Source organism: Mustela nigripes, chromosome 3 (genome assembly GCF_022355385.1).
Source record: "Mustela nigripes isolate SB6536 chromosome 3, MUSNIG.SB6536, whole genome shotgun sequence".
In the NCBI taxonomy this organism is placed as follows: Eukaryota; Metazoa; Chordata; class Mammalia; order Carnivora; family Mustelidae; genus Mustela; species Mustela nigripes.
Genome location: NC_081559.1, coordinates 149,004,889 through 149,023,110, shown reverse-complemented (window position 1 = coordinate 149,023,110; position 18,222 = coordinate 149,004,889). Strand labels below are relative to the sequence as shown.

General features: G+C 39.8%; 1 protein-coding gene across 1 annotated transcript in view; it reads right to left on the bottom strand.

Annotated features, from left to right (window-relative positions):
• Nucleotides 1-18,222, bottom strand: part of ATP6V0D2 (ATPase H+ transporting V0 subunit d2) — a 45,987-nt gene that overhangs the window by 9,709 nt on the left and 18,056 nt on the right. The window contains exons 3-5 of the mRNA XM_059394813.1: nt 4,478-4,656; nt 3,003-3,082; nt 1,506-1,583 (exon numbers count right to left, since the gene is read on the bottom strand). Coding sequence (XP_059250796.1) covers nt 1,506-1,583; nt 3,003-3,082; nt 4,478-4,656 — 337 coding nt within the window. The remainder of the gene's footprint in view (nt 1-1,505; nt 1,584-3,002; nt 3,083-4,477; nt 4,657-18,222) is intronic.

The following is an 18,222-nucleotide window of genomic DNA, read 5'->3' as shown; positions in this document are numbered from 1 at the left end:
AACCCACTGAGCCACCCAGGTGCCCCAATTAAAGACATTCTTTAGACAAAACTGAGTTTCACAGGGCAAAGCAAAGGGCTTTTTAAAAAGTCTACAATGGTGTCTGCCTCTCTGCTGCCCCTTATCCAAGTGAAACCAGCAGAAGAGATTTGTATGAAACACAATACAGACTATGCCGAGGATATCCCCAGATCCTTCTGATCTCTAGCCTGAATCTCTGAGATCCACACATGCAAGCAAGACGATCTCTGAGCACGGATGAAATCTGTGATGATAAAGAAGAATTAAAAAGATTATAGCATCAGTCAGAGAGGCAGGTTAGAAAGCAGTAGTGGGGGGTGCCTGGGTGGCTCAGTGGGTTAAAGCCTCTGACTTCAGCTCAGGTCATGGTCCCAGAGTCCTGGGATGGAGCCCCATATGGGGCTCTCTGCTCAGCGTGAGCCTGCTCCCCCTACCCCCGCCTGCCTCTCTGCCTACCTGTGATTTCTATCTGTCAAATAAATAAATAAATCTTTTAAAAAAAAAAGAAAGAAAGCAGTAGTGGCACCTGAAACCTAATGTAGTGAGCAGGCCATCTGTGAATCACCTAACCCGAAGAGTTTTCCTACCCAGAGCAGAACACTTGAGGATTGTTTGAGCCTCCTTTATTTTAGGATTTATATAAGGAACAAGGCCTACAGTGGACTTTGGTTCCACACTGTGAGAATTCCCAGCTTGCCCAATGTTGGAGGGAGTTGCCTTATTATTACAAGTCCTCATGGTCTACCAATTGCTCATAGTATACCCAAATTTTAACTAATTACAATCTACTTCGTTTATATTACATCAAAATGAATCATGACAAAACTACTATAAGCATCATTCTTTTCTAATTTCAAAATTAGAATTTCTATGTAGAAAACTTAGAAAATGTCACTCTTAACTGAAGGCATCAAATGATATATATGATAAAATATGTTATTTTATTTTTATTTATTTATTTATTAAAGATTTTATTTTTTTATGTGACAGACAGAGATCACAAGTAGGCAGAGAGGCAGGCAGAGAGAGGGGGAGAAGCAGGTTCCCTGCTGAGCAGAGTCTCATGCAGGGCTCAATCCCAGAACCCTGAGATCATGACCTGAGCTGAAGGCAGAGGCTTCAACCCACTGAGCCACCCAGGTGCCCCTATTTTATTTTTAGATAAAGGAGCTTTTTTTAAAAAAATTATTTATTATTTGAGAGAGAGACAAAGAGCATGAGAGAGAACAGGCATGGGCAGGGGGGCAGAAGGAGAGGGAGAATTAGGCTCCCTGCTGAGTGGGGAGCCCAACATGGGGCTTGACCCCAGGACCCAGGATCATGACCTGAGCCGAAGGCAGATGCTTAACTGACAGCCACAAAGGAACCCGCAGGAGCTTCTAACATAAAGGAGCTTCTAACATAAAGATATATAAGTACAATTATGTAAATGAAAAGTGTGTAAGCACATTATTTGGCATAAAGAAATTTAAGGACTTTCTTACCTCAAGAATGGGACACATGATTTCTGCTGTGACATCACCATGATTCTTACAGAATTTATAGAATGCCTCGAGGTAAGACTTAAGAAGAAGAAAGACCATAAAACAATAAATTAAGGTAATTTCCTTTGGAAATTTGTAGATCAGCTTTTCATGGCTTATTAAATACTTTAATGGAGGTTGAATTACTTGTCCCGTAGGGCGATATTTTATTAAAAATTTGATACAAACTTTCACATTGAAGCATGCTGCACAGCTTTAAAAAAGAACAAAATTGTATTTATCGTACCTTATGATTCCTTAATAAGCACTTTTTTTGCATGGTTCTTGGGTTTATTTCACACGGTTAACTTTTGGTACTCTAATAAGAGTGCCAAGCTCTTTTATGAACTCACCAAGGAGTTCTAGATTTGGTCTTGTGCTGACACTTAATCTCTCTTGGTGCCCAGGAGACATGTTTGGGATGGCTTTGAACATGGAGGACACATTGGAAGGCAGAGTCTGGGCTAAACAATTAGACTGTTTGCATCCCAACTCAATTACTTACTAGCTAACTCACTTCTGCCAAGTAAATCTTACCTCCCCATGTCTCTGCTTTCTCCTCTGAGGACTGGGGAGAGCAGAGAGTTTTGCTGGCTAGATAAGGTGAATTAATGCCTATAATCTGCTTAGAGCAGTGCCTTCTCTTAGCTGTATCTCAAGGATGCCTTCTCTAAGTCCATACATTTCTTCACAAAAAGGAAAATTACCTGCAACACAGTGCTTTTGAAAGGACCATATGTTTTAGCATGACCAGTTATATAAATGGCATGACAGCAGACACTCCTTTAGTTACTCTGTGAGATTGTCCAAAGATGCTATGGTTGTATGAGTGAAAATAGCCAGATTTTGCTCAGCCCAAAGGACATAGAGCTACACAAATGGTAGCAACATAGTTCAGACACAGAGCTGGCCAGGTTGGCAAGGTGAAATTCAAGGAGGAAAGAGATGGATACTGTGTAACACAAGGATCACAGGTATGCTCATTGTTTTATGTTTCATTTTTCAAAATTTTTTATTTTTAAGTGATCTTTACAGCCAATACGAGCCTCAAACCTACAACCCTGAGATCAAGAGTTGCAGGCTCCACCAAATGAACCAGACAGGCACCCCTGTATGCAGGTTTTTAAAAAATGGATAAGGTTCACCTTCCTCATCTGTCTACCCACCCACATCCATCGATCCAACTGCTACCTTTTATGTCCCAGGCACACCAGGCAAGGAGCTAGGAATGAAGAGAAGAATGGGGCACATACTTCCTCTCAAAAATCTTGCTGTTTCAGGGGAAGCTGACATTTATGTCCTGAACTAGAAGACCAGGACCATAAAAACTGTATTCCAAGCCCACAAAGCTTCAAAATTGCAGAAATTGGCTAATGGGCAAAGTAACTTTTAATGAAGAACACTGGTTAAGATGTATTATATCATAAAGAAACACACAGTATTTTGGGAGACACTTACTTTGTACAGTTTGTTGCGCAGTAATTCAATATTCAGTTCATCAAGGGTATTTTCAGACATACAGTCTTGAAAGAATGGAGCTGAAAGCAGAAATTATCACACAAAATAAACTAATTGAAAGCATGATTATTAACTGTAGAAACGATTTCCTGAACATCTTACCCTGAGCTGACCAGAACACTGTGCAGGGGCAAGCCACAGACTGGATTCAGCTACCAGTAGCGATGAGAATAAGAGTCATTATTTACTGAGTATTTACCGTGTGCCAACTGGTCACGGAACACTGCATCTATTTCACCTTTGGAACTAGTCACTTTATGGCTTACTTTTGGAAGCCCCCTCCTCACCCCTCATCTCATAGCAGCATTTATCATTTGCAGCCTTACTATGTGCTAAGCATTGAGTTGTACTAAAACTGTGTCGTATTTAGTTTTCAAAGCGCTTTTATACTAAGATACTAATATTTTTAAAATGGGGAAACTGAGGGAAAACTGCACTGCTCTACCTCACCAGGTTGGGACCAGGCAGAGCCTGGAGTCAAATATCCATGATTATGACTTACCCTCTTTCCACCACACTCCCTTAGCATCATACATTAAATGATGGCCATTTTTTTTTTTTTTTCACTTTTTAAAATTTCTGTTTTCGGGGCACCTGGATGGCTCAGGGGGCTAAAGCCTCTGCCTTCGGCTCAGTTCATGATCCCAGGGTCCTGGGTTCAAGCCCTGCATCGGGCTCTCTGCTCAGCGGGGAGCCTGCTTCCACCTCTCTCTCTGCCTGCCTCTCTGCCTACTTGTGATCTCTCTCAGTCAAATAAATAAATAAAAATCTTTAAAAAAAATTTGTTTTCAACAGCAAAAATTTTGACACATGGTCAACAGTCAATTGCTATGAATCGCTACCCTCCAGTTTTCCTGACAATAACATATATAAAATGATCCTGCTAGGATTTAAAATGCTAGAAATATTATCAGTGTTAAATTATAATGAAATTAGCATTTATTTCATCATTGATTCACGTCATTTCACAGGCGCCCCAAGCATCTCGAAAAATGGCATTCCTCAACTTCCTAGAACAAAACACTGCCACAATACAGCCTTATTCAGACAGAAGTTTAAAACCAAAGGATAAGGAATTAATCATAAAAAACCAAATTAGAAAATTAATTTTTTTGAAAAATTACAAGTTCTATCACTTATTTACTATGATCTGGCACAACATACAAAGGTTTGGAGGTTGGGAGGTGAGCCCCAGCTCCTACTTAGCTACCAATGGTTCTTATGTGATTCTGGGAAGGTTACTTTCATTTGTTGTGAATGAGGGAGCTGGACTAAATTATTTCTTAATGTCCCTTCCATGCCTAGGAATCTGTACAGTATGACATCGGACTCATGGAGAAAAGGAATTGAATGTACATTTTCTGATGACTATGAAGCATGCATAAGGAGTGATATAATTGCTTACATGTTCATACCTAGTGGTGTTTCCACCAGAACAGCATTAAAGAGATCAGAAGGTGTCTCCGCAATGTTGACTGCTTCCATTTCTGTGAAACGGCCCAAAGGGTGGCACTTGGCCAGAATTTCTTTCACAGATTTTTTTTGCAATGCACCATTCATCAGTAGGATCACATTGTCTATCATGTAACTGCACCTGGTTTAGAAGAAGGCTCGTGCATTAGGAAATCAACTGTATGAAAATATGAAGCATACCAAAAGTTAATATATATATATATATATATATATATATATATCAGGCACATACTCTTTCATTACGGAAATATATGAGTCTTCTTTTCTTTAAAACTCTGGGGTTTAAGAGCTATGAATGGGAGACGCCTGGGTGGCTCAGTTGGTTAAGCAGCTGCCTTCGGCTCAGGTCATGATCCCAGCGTCCTGGGATCGAGTCCCACATCGGGCTCCTTGCTCGGCAGGGAGCCTGCTTCTCCCTCTGACTCTGCCTTCCACTCTGTCTGCCTGTGCTCGCTCTTGCTCGCTCTCTCTCTGACAAATAAATAAATAAATAAAATCTTAAAAAAAAAAAAAAAGAGCTATGAATGGGGTAAAATATCTGACTCTCTGGAGATAGCATAGTTTGAAAATCAATGTTATTGTAACTAAGTAAAGCTAAATAAAACCTAGGCTGGTGGTAATAGGCAGAAAACGACCCATATATTTTAATTGTCAAATGTGGTAGGGTGAGGATGAGTGTGAAATTGAGTGTTTTCTCAGAACAGACTATGGGCTTAGGAAGTGGAGAAACAAAGACCCGGAGCATTTCACTCTATCTTAAAAACTTACTTTTTAGATCTCAATAAAGCCCATCACTGATTCAGAATTTAAAATATTTTAAAATAAATAAAATACTTATTAAATTTAATATTAAAATATTAATATTTTATTTATTAGAAGTTTAAAATAGTCCATATTCTTTTCCTCCTATGAAGACTAGGTAGTGAACTTTCTAGCTGTTTTCTCCCAAGTTCCCCAAAAGTCCATAGGTTCATATTTTATGTGATTATGTTGCTCAGTATAAGCTCTGTCTGGGATATCCTGGGTGTATATGCTTGTTCGATCATGTGCTCATCACCCAGGATATTCCAAGCAGTGAGACTGAGAAGCAAAAGAAAGAGTTCCTTACTTTGTGGAGAATGTAGTCTGAGGGAGGAACTTGACAAAGAATCTATTATGGTAAATTGTAACAAAGCACGGGGATGCTAGACAAATTATAGGGTGGTGTGGAGATTCAGATTGGAGCACCGAAGCAGTCTGGGATCAGACTTCCTAGGGAGTGATATTCAAGCTGAAACTTGTAGAATGAGTAGGAGCTGTTCAGGCAAAAGTGGCTGGGAATTGAGGGAGAGAAGTATTCAAGGCAGAAGGAAGAGCATGCAGAAAGCCCCAGAGAAAAGAAAAGAAGAGTTTTCTGCCTGGTCCTGGGCAGTGCAGGTGGGGCCAAGGCTGAGCATGTAGGGTTTTGACAGACAAAATGAGGAATTTGGGGGTGAATGGCGATGGAAGACTCTGAATGCCTTTAAACATTAGAAGCGGGTGTTACGATCTTGCAGAATAATGATTTAAACAGGAGAAGGGATAAACAGATAGTGAGGTGCTTCACAAAAGTTATTTAATCAGGATAACAACACTATGATGATAACAGGTACTGCTCTTCTCTCCACTTCATAGATGAGGAACCAGACGGGCCCAGAGAGGTAAAAATTCCACTCAGAGTGACACAGCTAACAACTGAGACAACTGAGAAACTCAAGCAGTCTGCTTTTGGAATCTTCCTCTTAGCCCTTATACTATGCTGGGTTTGTTTAGCTGTCAAGGATGACCCATAGGTTTCTAGGTTTAACAGATCGTGGGGTCATTTACTGAGATGAGAGCTTTAGAGGACGAGCAGGCTGCAGTGGGAGCAGATGCTTTGGACAGAGTGAGCTTAGATGCCTGCGAGATATCCAAGAGGAGATACTAGGTAGGTTTCAGAAGTCAGTGTTCTGAAGACAGCCAGGACCAGACATTTGGGGGGGTTTAGTAGCATACGTTTAATGGTGGAAGCAGAAGTCTTGGGATGGTTGGGATCACATCTTAGCGTGCACATGAAGAGTTCTGCCCTGAGAACCCTGGAGAGAACCTTGATGGAACCTGAGAAGGAAAGACCAGAAAATAGAAGGAAAACCCAGGGGTGGGGGGAAATTTTAGAAATTCTAGGAAGTGGCCAGAGCTTCAAATGCCACAAGAAAGTCAAGGTAGACACTGAAATGTCCATAAGATGCAGCAACTTACAGGTTATCTGTCAACAGTCAAAACACTTCCAGGACAGTTTATTAGTGGAAGGGAAAGGGGAGATGGTGGCAGAAATGTGACTTGTGTATTTCTTTTTTTTTTTTTTTTGACTTGTGTATTTCTAAAGTGACCAGGAAATAGGGGCGCCTGGGTGGCTCAGTGGGTTAAAGCCTCTACCTTTGGCTCGGGTTATGGTCCCAGGGTGCTAGGATCGAGCCCCGCATTGGGCTCTCCACTCAGCAGGGAGCCTGCCTGCTTCCTCTTCTCTGCCTACTTCTCTGTCTACTTGTGATCCGTCTGTCAAATAAATAAATAAAATCTTAAAAAATAAATAAATAAATAAAGTGACCAGGAAATAGAGGTCTAAAAAGAAACAAGGAGTTCAAACTACAAGCTAACCTTAAAGGAAGGGAAAGATAGCTCCATGGAGACCCAGGGGCCAAGGGGCTTTGAACTTTGGTCTTTTTTTTTTTTTTTTTAAGATGGGAGAGAAGAGAAGGTGTTCTGGTGCTGTGAAGAAAGGAGAACCTGAGAGGGTGAGGTTTTGGATCAAGACACTGAAGGGGCTGTCACCTGAGGAGCTGAGGTCCTTCAGGTCTGACAGGGATGGGACAAACCACAGCCACAACGCAGGCTTGAAAAACAACCAGGTAAAAATCAGCCGAGCCCCTTAGAAGCACTGTCACTGGAGTCCGGCTGCATGGGTTACAGACCTTGCGCGCAAGACTGCATTTCCAGCTGGAAGAGAGTCTCCCTCATTGTGGACCTTCGACAATTTACTCCAATAAAAAATTCTATCTGAAGAAATTTAGAAGCAGGCAATTATCTCTTTACAAAAGGCACATGACTCTGAAGTTTCTTCATCTCCCAAACAGCAGTACCAAATTTAGCCATTACAGAATTTTAGACTCCTTTTTATCTCTTGAAAATGATATTAAAAAGGAAGTGCTTATTTAACTGTCCCTTTATGGCTCAAAAGCTATTACCTGAGAGGAGAATCGCTAGCACTTAATAATCCTTAGCAGGCTCCAGACATTTAATTGTTCCCCACAGCACCTCTGTAATGTAAAAGCATATGAGCTGCCAACATTCCCAACTTGCAGAGGACTATTAGACCATGCTGACGGGCAACCAATGTCTATGCTATACGGATTTACCCACATGTAACACTCATGCCTGTGTCTTTGCAGTGTGTGTGCCCATGTCTGTATTGAGTTAAACATTCTTTTCAGGGGCATTTGACTGGCTCTGTCCATAGGGCATGAGACCCTGATCTCGGGGTCTTGAATCTGTGCCCACATTGTGGGTAGAGTTCACTTAAAAAATAAAATAAGAATCAAAAAATATTTTTTACTAATAGGCTAGACTCTATATTTTGCAAAGAGCAAGGACTATAGGGCCTGGATTCTGTTTTATTTCAACTCACTATTTCAACTGCTTTGTTTCTAAGAAGGAACAGTGACACCAGTTCTTGTAGTGTTGTTCAGGGTTTGGAGTGAAAACACAGGACTCAGCCCATGGCGGGAGGCAGAAGGAGTCCTGTCCCCTTCCTTATCCACATCGCACATATGCACTGGGTATATAATTCTCGTTGGCTCTCTGGGGTGGCAGCGGGGGTGATGCGGCCAGAAATGGTTTCCTTTCTTCTGCCTATAACCTTTGTAGACCCTCAGAGCCACACACAGAGTGGTTAGGAATAAAATCACTGCTGATCTTGCTTGAGTAATTTTTGACTTTAAAGACAGTGGGGCGTTCCACTAGTTCAAAGTCCTCATGTTTTAGATAATTGTGTTCGTATGTAGTGACAGAGCCAGGAGGAGCTGGGCTAATTTTTCTCTCACTAGTGGTCTAGACACACACCCTCATTTATAGCCCCTGCTAAATATTTTATTCTGTAACTCTAATACTGGCACCTGTGAAAATCATGAAGTCACCGAAAACTGGGATGCAGTTACTCCAAAAATTTTAGGCTGTAAAAATTGTAATTTTTAAAATGCCAGCCCTCTTGGAGGTTTTTCCTGTGTGTCAGGCATTACATGTGTGTTCTCATGCAAGCCTCACAACTCAATACTGTAAGGACCGCTATCACCACCACTTTGAATACCTTGTCCAAGATCACACTGTGAGAAGGAGGCAGAGTTGGCACCCCAAAGTCAAAACTCTGGCTCCTATCAGATTTGGAAAAAAACAACTCAAGGCAGGTGATATTTTAACATTTCCTTTTGATCTTGGTGCTGTTCTTTCTTTTTTGCCCCTGAACTTATAAAGGATCTTGAAGCTAACTAAAATACATTTCCTGTATGTTAACTATCCAGTTCTGGGTTATACAACAGCAGCTGAATGGTCAGACAATGTAGAGCCGTAATTTGTTGAGTTAGAGAAATTATTCTTCAGTTCTAGTCTAAACCTCTCTGCCCAGCCCAGGTCCAGACTCTTTTACTTCCTCCTTGTGGCCCGACTGCCTGGTTTTCTTATAGACACCTCAGTTACATTATCTCAAAACCTGAAAGCCTCCAGTGTCTCTCCTTCTTCTATAATCCCTATCTCTATCAGCAGCATCACTACTCTTTTTCCTAAAAATCTGTCAATGGCTTCCTTTTGCCACTAGATAAAGCAGAGATTTCTCATCATTGTATGCAAAGCTCTCTATTACCTGGCTTCTGATTATTTCTTCAACTATGGATGTGAATAATACCATTTTTAAAAAAGTATGCATTGTAGGGGCGCCTGGGTGGCTCAGTGGGTTAAAGCCTCTGCCTTCAGCTCAGGTCATGATCTCAGGGTCCTGGGATGGAGCCCCGCATAGGGCTCTCTGCTTAGCAGGGAGCCTGCTCCCCCCACCCCATCTGCCTCTCTGCCTACTTGTGATCTCTGCCCGTCAAATAAACAGAATCTTTAAAGAAAAAAAAAAGTATGCATTTTAGAAAAGTGAATAGAACAGACCACCCCAAAATTCTTAAGGGGCAGGAAGAAGAATTGCAAGGAAGACTAAGGAAGGGCCAGAATGGAAAAAGGAGCAGAAAGAGAAAGTGTCATCCCAGAATGCATGGGACAAGGACATCAACTGACTACAACAGCGAGTTGTGGAAGGGCTGAAAAATATATCCACGGGACCTCGCAACCAGAGTGGTTTGGGGGGTACAATGAGGAAGCAAACAAGACTGAATTGGTTTCAGTAAACAAGTGAGAAAACAGATGAGTATAGTCTATCCTTTTTAAGAAGTTTAGCATCAAGTTGTGGGAAAGGGTAGGATATCACTGCCTTCATACAGTCTTTGTGTAAACTAAATCAAATCATACATGTGACATTTTATAAATCATTAAGTTGTCACAATAGGAGCGCAGGCTTTGAAAGAGAGAAGCCTAATTCAAATCCCAACTCTATCACCTAAAAACCAGTTTAACAAGAGCTCCATTTTCCCAGGCTTAAAATGGAAATATTTGTTCTACTTTGAGTGGTTGGCACTGGATTAGTAACACATACGAAATCCTGGTAGAGTGCCTTGGATAAAGAAGGAGGGTGTGATCATAAGCTCTTAGAAGATAATAAACCAGACTCTGGAGGAAGGGGAACAGGAAATTATAAGCCACCTAATCTTTGATATAAAAAAATGTACAATGTTTAAATTCTTTTATTGTCTGAGATTTCTACATCTTTGTAGTTTTACACTTAGTTCTAGCCAATAGAATCTTTATTCTAAATTTACCCATTGCTCCTAGAAGATAAGAAGCTATCAACCTTTTTGTGGTGTAGAGTCAAGGAACTGAGGGGAAGACTGCATCATCCACAAGACCATAAATTATGTTTTCTGCTGGGATATTAAATATTAAATCTGACTTATACCGATTTTAGGAAACCTGTTCCCATCCTGTTCTGCATCACACAACCCTAGAATGAGCCTTGTGTGGTCATTACTTTAGGATGTTTCCTTTAAGATATCAGCACTTCAAACAGTTTATGTTTATCTTTTGGGAATGTAATCATTAATCTCAAAACAATATCCCTTAACTCGTGGTCATAAATGGTAACTGCTTTTGTATCCTAAAAGGCCTAAATCCCTTTGTTAGAAGGAGGCTCTTCAAGACTCCATCTGAACTTCTCCATTTGGGTGCAGTGGGATAGTAAGTAACTCGGTGACTTGGTGATTACAACAGGTTCATTATCTGACAGCCACTGAATGACTTCGACCTGGCTTCATCCCAAGAGCCACATCCTGGTATCAGGACTTGATTGCTGTAGGTTCCTTCCTACCAAGAGGCTGGGTCAGCATCCTTCCATCTGCAACACGTGATATACAGCGTTTTTTATGACAACGATTCTGTTTTAGGTGACTAGAACTGATACGATCGCTAGGTCACACTTGCACGTATGGAATATCCCGGGAGAGGGACACGAAATGCAAAATCAAGAGTAACTCTTCATGGGAAGGACTAGGCTATGGGCAAAATACACTTGGTGGACTTGAAGTTATTTCCTTCCTCATGAAAGGTGCTGCTGATCCGTGCTTAACAGGCCTGACAGTATTTATTGTGACATGAACAATAGGGCCATGTGGGAAGTATTTGCAAATGAAAGTTTCCTCGATCACACTGGTAAACATTTCTGCTACTCCAGATTCATTTAATCCCAGGCTAACTCTATATCCTCACAGGGGGCAGTTCTGCTATTTTGTCTGACTTGCTAAATAGACTGTTGAGATTCAGAATATCCCCCATAAACATCTGCTCCCTCTTGAAATTGGACTTTTTTGGGTAGCATTTCTTACTTCCCTAAAGTTTCCCTTTTTTAAAATAGAAGAAGTGAAAATTAAAAATAATTTTAAAAAGCAATTAATTTTGCTGTCACACTCATTTTTTCCCCCCTTCTCACAAAATACTAAAAAATTGCTCAGAAGTCAGCATTGCCTATGATAGCATATTTAGAATGAGAATGCTGATCACTATGCATTTCTCAAACCCTTGGTAGATCTGGAATCTTTAGAAAACTCTTTTCTCTAGTACTTTTCTATAATCTTGGTTTAACCCATCTGTTTGGATTTAAAAATTCCTCAAACATACTTGTCCTTTTCTACATCAGTGTCTCTGTTCTTATTCTTCAGATGCATAAGACCTTCCTTCCCCACCAGTTGCTAGAAATCAAAATCCTTATCATTCTTTAAGGGCATATTAAATTCCACATTTTTCATTAAGCTTTTAATATCTCCAGCTAGAAGTGATCTTTTTTTCCTCTCTCTAAATTTTTGTATTTATATTTATCCTGGGGTGATATTAACTTTCAATATATATTGGCAGTACCAATGGTGCACATGAACCATCAGCTCATTCATTCACAAGTATTTACTGCATATCTGAGGAAATAAGACCTGGACTGTAATACTAATTCTGCCACTGTTCAACTGTGTGCTTTTAGGTAAGTCATTTTACATATTCATTTCAAATACAGTTATTTGTCGATAATCCTTACCGGTCTTTCTTAGTTACATTTTTTGTGGGCTCCAAGAAGCCCGAACCATACTTGTACAGCATAGGGACACAATGATTTTTTTTTTTCAGTCAATGAATAAATTCTTCTTTATGGTCATTCAAGTACATTAACTCTGATAGTCGGTAAACAGAAGTGAAGGAGATAACTGCCTACCTGGTAGCTTAGCCTGAGCTCCCTTTCTAGGGGTCATAGCTGTCTCTTCCTTGCCTTTTCTATGCTTTTCCATTGAGGAGAATGTAGCACTAGGGAAATTCCTCCACTGCCACCCCTTCGCTCACCATGCATGTAAATTTATGCTAATTCACAGGAAAACTCCAGTGGAGTGATTCTTCTCACCTGTTAGATGGGTTTAAATAAGATGTGTCTATCACAGCCTATTCATTCGGTCAAGAACAGTTAATAGATGGAGCTCATCTTTATCATGTTCAAAACACTAGTCACAACAGAAGTTGGGAAATCTCATGTCTTCCGATGGGGAAAGAAAAGAAGAAGAAAAAAAAAAAAAACAGCTGAGAGCCTAAGGAAGAAAACTTTCATTGATTGTTGGAGGATGAGAGAGCAATCTGCTAACATCTATCACAATCTTAAGACCTGCATGTCTACTGATAATTTCACTTCTGGGAATCCATGTCGGAGAAATTTTGGCGTGAGAAAGCAGAGATGTGTGTACAATGATGTTTGTTGCAGCATTACTTGGGATAGCAAAAAAAAAAAATGACCTAAATGGATAAAAGGGAAATGGTTAAACAAACGATGGTAGACACAATGGGATACAATATATGCCTTAATTAAGACAGACCTTGTATGCTTATGTAGAAAATTCTGACTAGATTTTGTAAAAAATGACCAAGTATAGATAATACGTGTAATATGATATTGCTGTTCTAAGACAAACAATAAAACCAACTATGTATATTTGTTTACATATAAACATTTGCATACATATAAAACTTTTTTTCCGCATAGGAAGTAATTATGCATCAAACTCAAAAGGGTTGGGGTTCCTTGCTGGCTTAGTCGGTAAAACATGTAACTCTTAATCTTAGGGTTGAAGGTTGGAGCCTCACCTTGGGTATAGAGATTACTTAAAAATAAAATCTAAAAAAAAAAAAAAGAAAATTAAAAAAAAACTAATAAAAATAAAAACAAGAGCAAAAAACACTATGAGGGTTGCCTCTGGGTTTTGGGAACTGCATTCCAAAATACAGTCTCTACTTAATCTGTTTCCTTATTCCTAAAACACCAATATTAGTGCCACCCATAAGGATGTCATGAGAATTAAATGAATTTAATACACATAAAGTCATTATATAAGTGCTGGCTCCTAGTGAACACTAAAAAATTTTTAATAAAAAAAACTCTTTAAAAACACAAGCACGGGCTTCTTTTTCAATTAAAAAAATAAAATAAACACGATAAAATAAAATACGACTGAGGCAGTGGATATCTGGATCAGTACCAGGGTGGATTTCAATCCTTCCAGGTTATGAGACAGTCTCAAATTTCTTTTACTAAACAATTATTGGGGAGGGAGCAATGCTCTGGAAAACAGGCTACTGGGATCAATCATGCCCCCTGGTGGTTGATTATCATCCCCCACCTGAAATGCGGACGAAGAATGAAGTGAAAAAACAGGTCTGTCTTGGCCCTGATTATTTCCCCTTCAGGGAGAACTGTTGTAGGAATATAGCACCCTAAGCTCTTTTACATCCATTACCTTAACATCCCTAACGGGCAGACGCTAATTTTGACGATGTCACGTGGCACGGGAAACACAACAGTAATACTGGGTAAGCAGTTCCATGCTCCTGCACCCGTTGCTTTGCCTCCTCCCAGGCACGTCCGTGTGCAAATACGGTCTCATCCTTCAAGTCTACAGCTTTGGCATCACCTCCTTTGTGCAATCTTTTCTCGCCTTCACTGGTGATGATACTCTATGCAAAAAATTTGCTGCATTTCTAAAAGTACGTGTATGTGGATTTGTTGTAAGTATGGATATATTCTATACTGTGTAGATAAATTCATATATTGTCTATCAGCCAGTTTCATGGGTGTGCAATCTGTGTAGTCACACAGGGCCCAATGTGGAGAAGGGCCCCATGCTTGGTTTAATTCTCTGCTGTTGCTCTCTTTGAAATTACTAACCGTTTTTTGTTTTTGTTTTTGTTTTTTTTAAAAAACAAGGGCCCTGTATATTCATTTGCACAAGGCCTTGCAAAATACATAGCTGGCCCTGTTTTCAAATTACATTAACAATTCCAATTTGAATACAATTATTAGTATTCTAGATAAGGAAACCAAAGATTTGAATGACTAAGGAACTTTTTTTCAAGATCCCATAACTGGCCTATTGTAGACTCAGGTGAGAGTCTACCAAATGGTTCTGAGACTTTCTCACCTGCAACAGAGACACCTGGAAGGCTTATTCAAAGTGAAGAGGGGTGCCTGGGTGGCTCAGTTGGTTAGGCGACTGCGTTCAGCTCAGGTCATGATGCTGTCGGGCTCCCTGCTTTTCCCTCTGACCCTCCCCCTCTAGTGCTCTCTCTCACTCACTCAGTTTCTCTCTCTAATAAATAAATAAAATCTTAAAAAAAAAAAGAAGATTCACAGACCATATTCCAGGACCTAATAAAACATAGTTTTTAGAGAAATGGTCTTGGAATCTGCTCCTTAAGTAACTATCCCACTGGCTTAAGGGACAAGTTTATGTTCAATTCATCTCTAATTTTAGAACCTAGCATAGGCTTTCACTCCTAGCACTTAGTATACGGTATGCTGATTAAGGGAATGTCATTCAATTCCAGACAGATCAAGTATTGCTATTACAAGATAGCACAAGGGTTTTCAATTCTCAAAGTGCTGAGAGTTTTAAATGCTGGAGGCCTTATCAGCAGCTACGGTTGAGACATTTTTGCCCTGAACTTGCTTGCCACTGAACATCCATATGGAATCTCTGGATAGAAAACCTTTAAAATGTTGCAGTCCTTAAGATTTCAGAAGGACTTTTCTGGCCAGAGATTCAGAATCACAAATGCAAAGTGGTGTCAAATGGTCAATCTCATAGTATTATTGGGAACTTGATTACAGAAATCAAAATTTAATAAATTAAATACTGTGGGGACTTTAGGTAAGGAATACACAAAACTCAGCCCTTCTAAAATGTTCATGAACAGATGGAAGGCTATATAGTCATTTACAAATGTCAGAAAAATTTTTGACATAGAAAAAAATGCTGATAGTATATATAGAAAAGTTAAAATTTGAAATTGTATTTTGAGTGATTTTAGTTCTTTTAAAATGTATGAAAGAAAGAATATGAAAATGATAGTGAGGTTAAGGGTGCTTTATTTGTATAACTTTCTCTAATTTACAGTGGGCTTCTTATTCTTTTTGATTAGAAATAAAAATAAAAATAAAAATCCTTTCTCTAACTTGCAGATTCTCTTTCCTTAGCTTAGAATTTGCAGGAGTTATTGCCTGTTTTCCCTCACTGATCATATATCAAGATGCTAAATTGTGTTACGTCTATCTCCCAAATGTAACTAACCACTGTCCCCTCCTTTCTATCTTGGCTGCTATTTCTAGTCTAAACTTTTAAAATATCTCCCTCTGGCTTCTCTGTTTCCAGTTCCATCCCTTCAAGCATCTTTCACAATTCCAGCAGAATCATCTTTCTAAAATAAACGTTAAGATCAGTCCCCTCATTTTTCAAGGCAGTGTTAAGTGTTGAAAAGTAAAAACAAATGAACAAAGAAGAGAAAGTAGCACCTAGGGAATGCTGTCAGGAGTGACCTCATGTCACATCTTACTTAGCTTCTCTACTTACCAGCTACAAGGTCCTCACGTGGCCCAGAAAATGGGCATCATAATAACAATTACCAATTACTGAACAAACACTATGTAGATAATAAGAACAGATGCTTTCTATCGGTTAGAGGAGAAATTAATGCCATGCTTCATTGCCTTAGGCAGAGGGGCTGTAGGTGTTCAAAGGCTCTTCCAAATGGCTTCCCAGGAGACTATGCCCCACCTGACAAGATGGTGACCATTTGGTGAGGCGTTCAGTCAATTGCACACAGGAATATGCCGGTGGTGGAACCCTTTCTGAAAAGCCTTCCTTTTATGACTTTTACTCATAGAAACTTAGGGTCAGAGCCCTTAATCTGGCCAGACTCTCTGTTCCCAGCCCATGTTCCTGTTCCTGTCTCGGCTCTAGCCACATCTGAGCTGACTTGTCATTTCCAAACACAACATCTTCTCATGCCTCACTAATGTGTAAGTTAGTCCTTCAATGTAATGCCCATTTAATATTTTGGTTCAAATTTGACTTTTTTCTGCAAATCTTTTTTTTTAAAATATTTTATTTATTTATTTGTGTATTTATTTATTTAGAGAGTGCACAAGTGCATGAGTGGCAGGGAGAGGAAGAAACAGACTTGCCAGCTGAGGACTTTGCTGGTTTTAGCAGGGGGAGACCCGTGTCCTGAGAAAACCCTCCGGGCAAATGAGGGTATACAGCCTCCTTATGTATAGTGCAGTAAAAAGCCTGAAGAAGGTTTGTAACACATCATCTGAATAGTCAAGGACTTTGATTAGCCTTTATGAATAAATCTTTGAAGATTTTTTTCAATATGTGGTCCTTAACCTACAGTTCTTGGCTAATAATAGTTCAAGTACTTAAGACTATGTTTGACTTTGATCATGCTCTTCCTTGATCTTCCTATATTCAGAAAATGTACATCCCCTGAGGTGGAGTATTTTGAATATTGAAAGATTATTTTTAAAAGAAGGCTCATCTCAAAAGGGATGGGAAGCTGAAAGGCTGCCAGAAAGTGCTGAGTAGGAGGGAAGAAAATAAAACAATCTAGTCCTATATTAAATAGTCTCTTCATTAAAATGCTATGGATTCATTCCTTTGTTTCACACAACTGTGTATAATTATAGTATACAAAACCCCCAGATCTTCCTGCTATTAAGCATTTAAAAATATCCATTCCAGATTTTCAAAATAAATTTCACATGTACAGTAATTATATCACACAAATGTGCAATACTTAGATTGTATTTATTATAACAACTTAAATTTAGACCATCTCTATTAGGGTTGACTTCCCATTTCCAAAAGGATGCCCTGGGCAATTCCTGATAGAACAGAAAGTAATCCTACCTGATGGAAGTTTGTGGGTGCTAGACACCTGACTTCTGAAAACATTCTAGAAGAGAAATAAGTAGTTTCAGGACTCTTTTCCATATGTACACCTTTTGTTGTGGTGACACATGTCTAAGTTCTGCCCAGAGTGACTGGATGCTGCCTGGGCAGGCAACTCACAGGACTGGATGGGACAAATCATGGACTAAGATTTAGAAGACCTAGGTTTTGGTGCAGTTGAGCTATCTGGTCTCTGACTGGGAGGTGATGCTGTCTGTGCAGGTAACAATAGAGAGAAACTCATGAGAATAATTGTGAAAGTGACTTCCAAGTCATAAAGTTGAAGCACCACAATAAGACATTGTTAATCAAAGGTGTTCATCAGAATAAACCAGGTGTCTTCCAAAAGGGTGTCTGTCCCACCAAGGCCAACAAGGTCAGAATTTTCTGGAATAAGGATCAGGGATATACTTACTTTTTGAAGGGCCACAGACAATTCTGAATTACTTGCCTTTTAATAAACTATTGGGGAAGTGCAAGATCTTTAGCTTTCTAGACGGATGGACCCGGAGTCAAAACCCTTCCAAATCTCTTAATAGTATTGTGACTTTAGAAAATTCATTAATTGGGGTGCCCGGATGGCTCAGTCAGTTAAACGGCTGCCTTCCGCTCAGGCTGTGATACCACGGTCCAGCATCAGGCTCCCTGCTGATGCTCCTCCTACTTCTCCCTCTCCCTCTGACACTCCCTCTGCTTGTGATCTCTTTCTCTCTGTTAAATACATAAAGTCTTTGTGA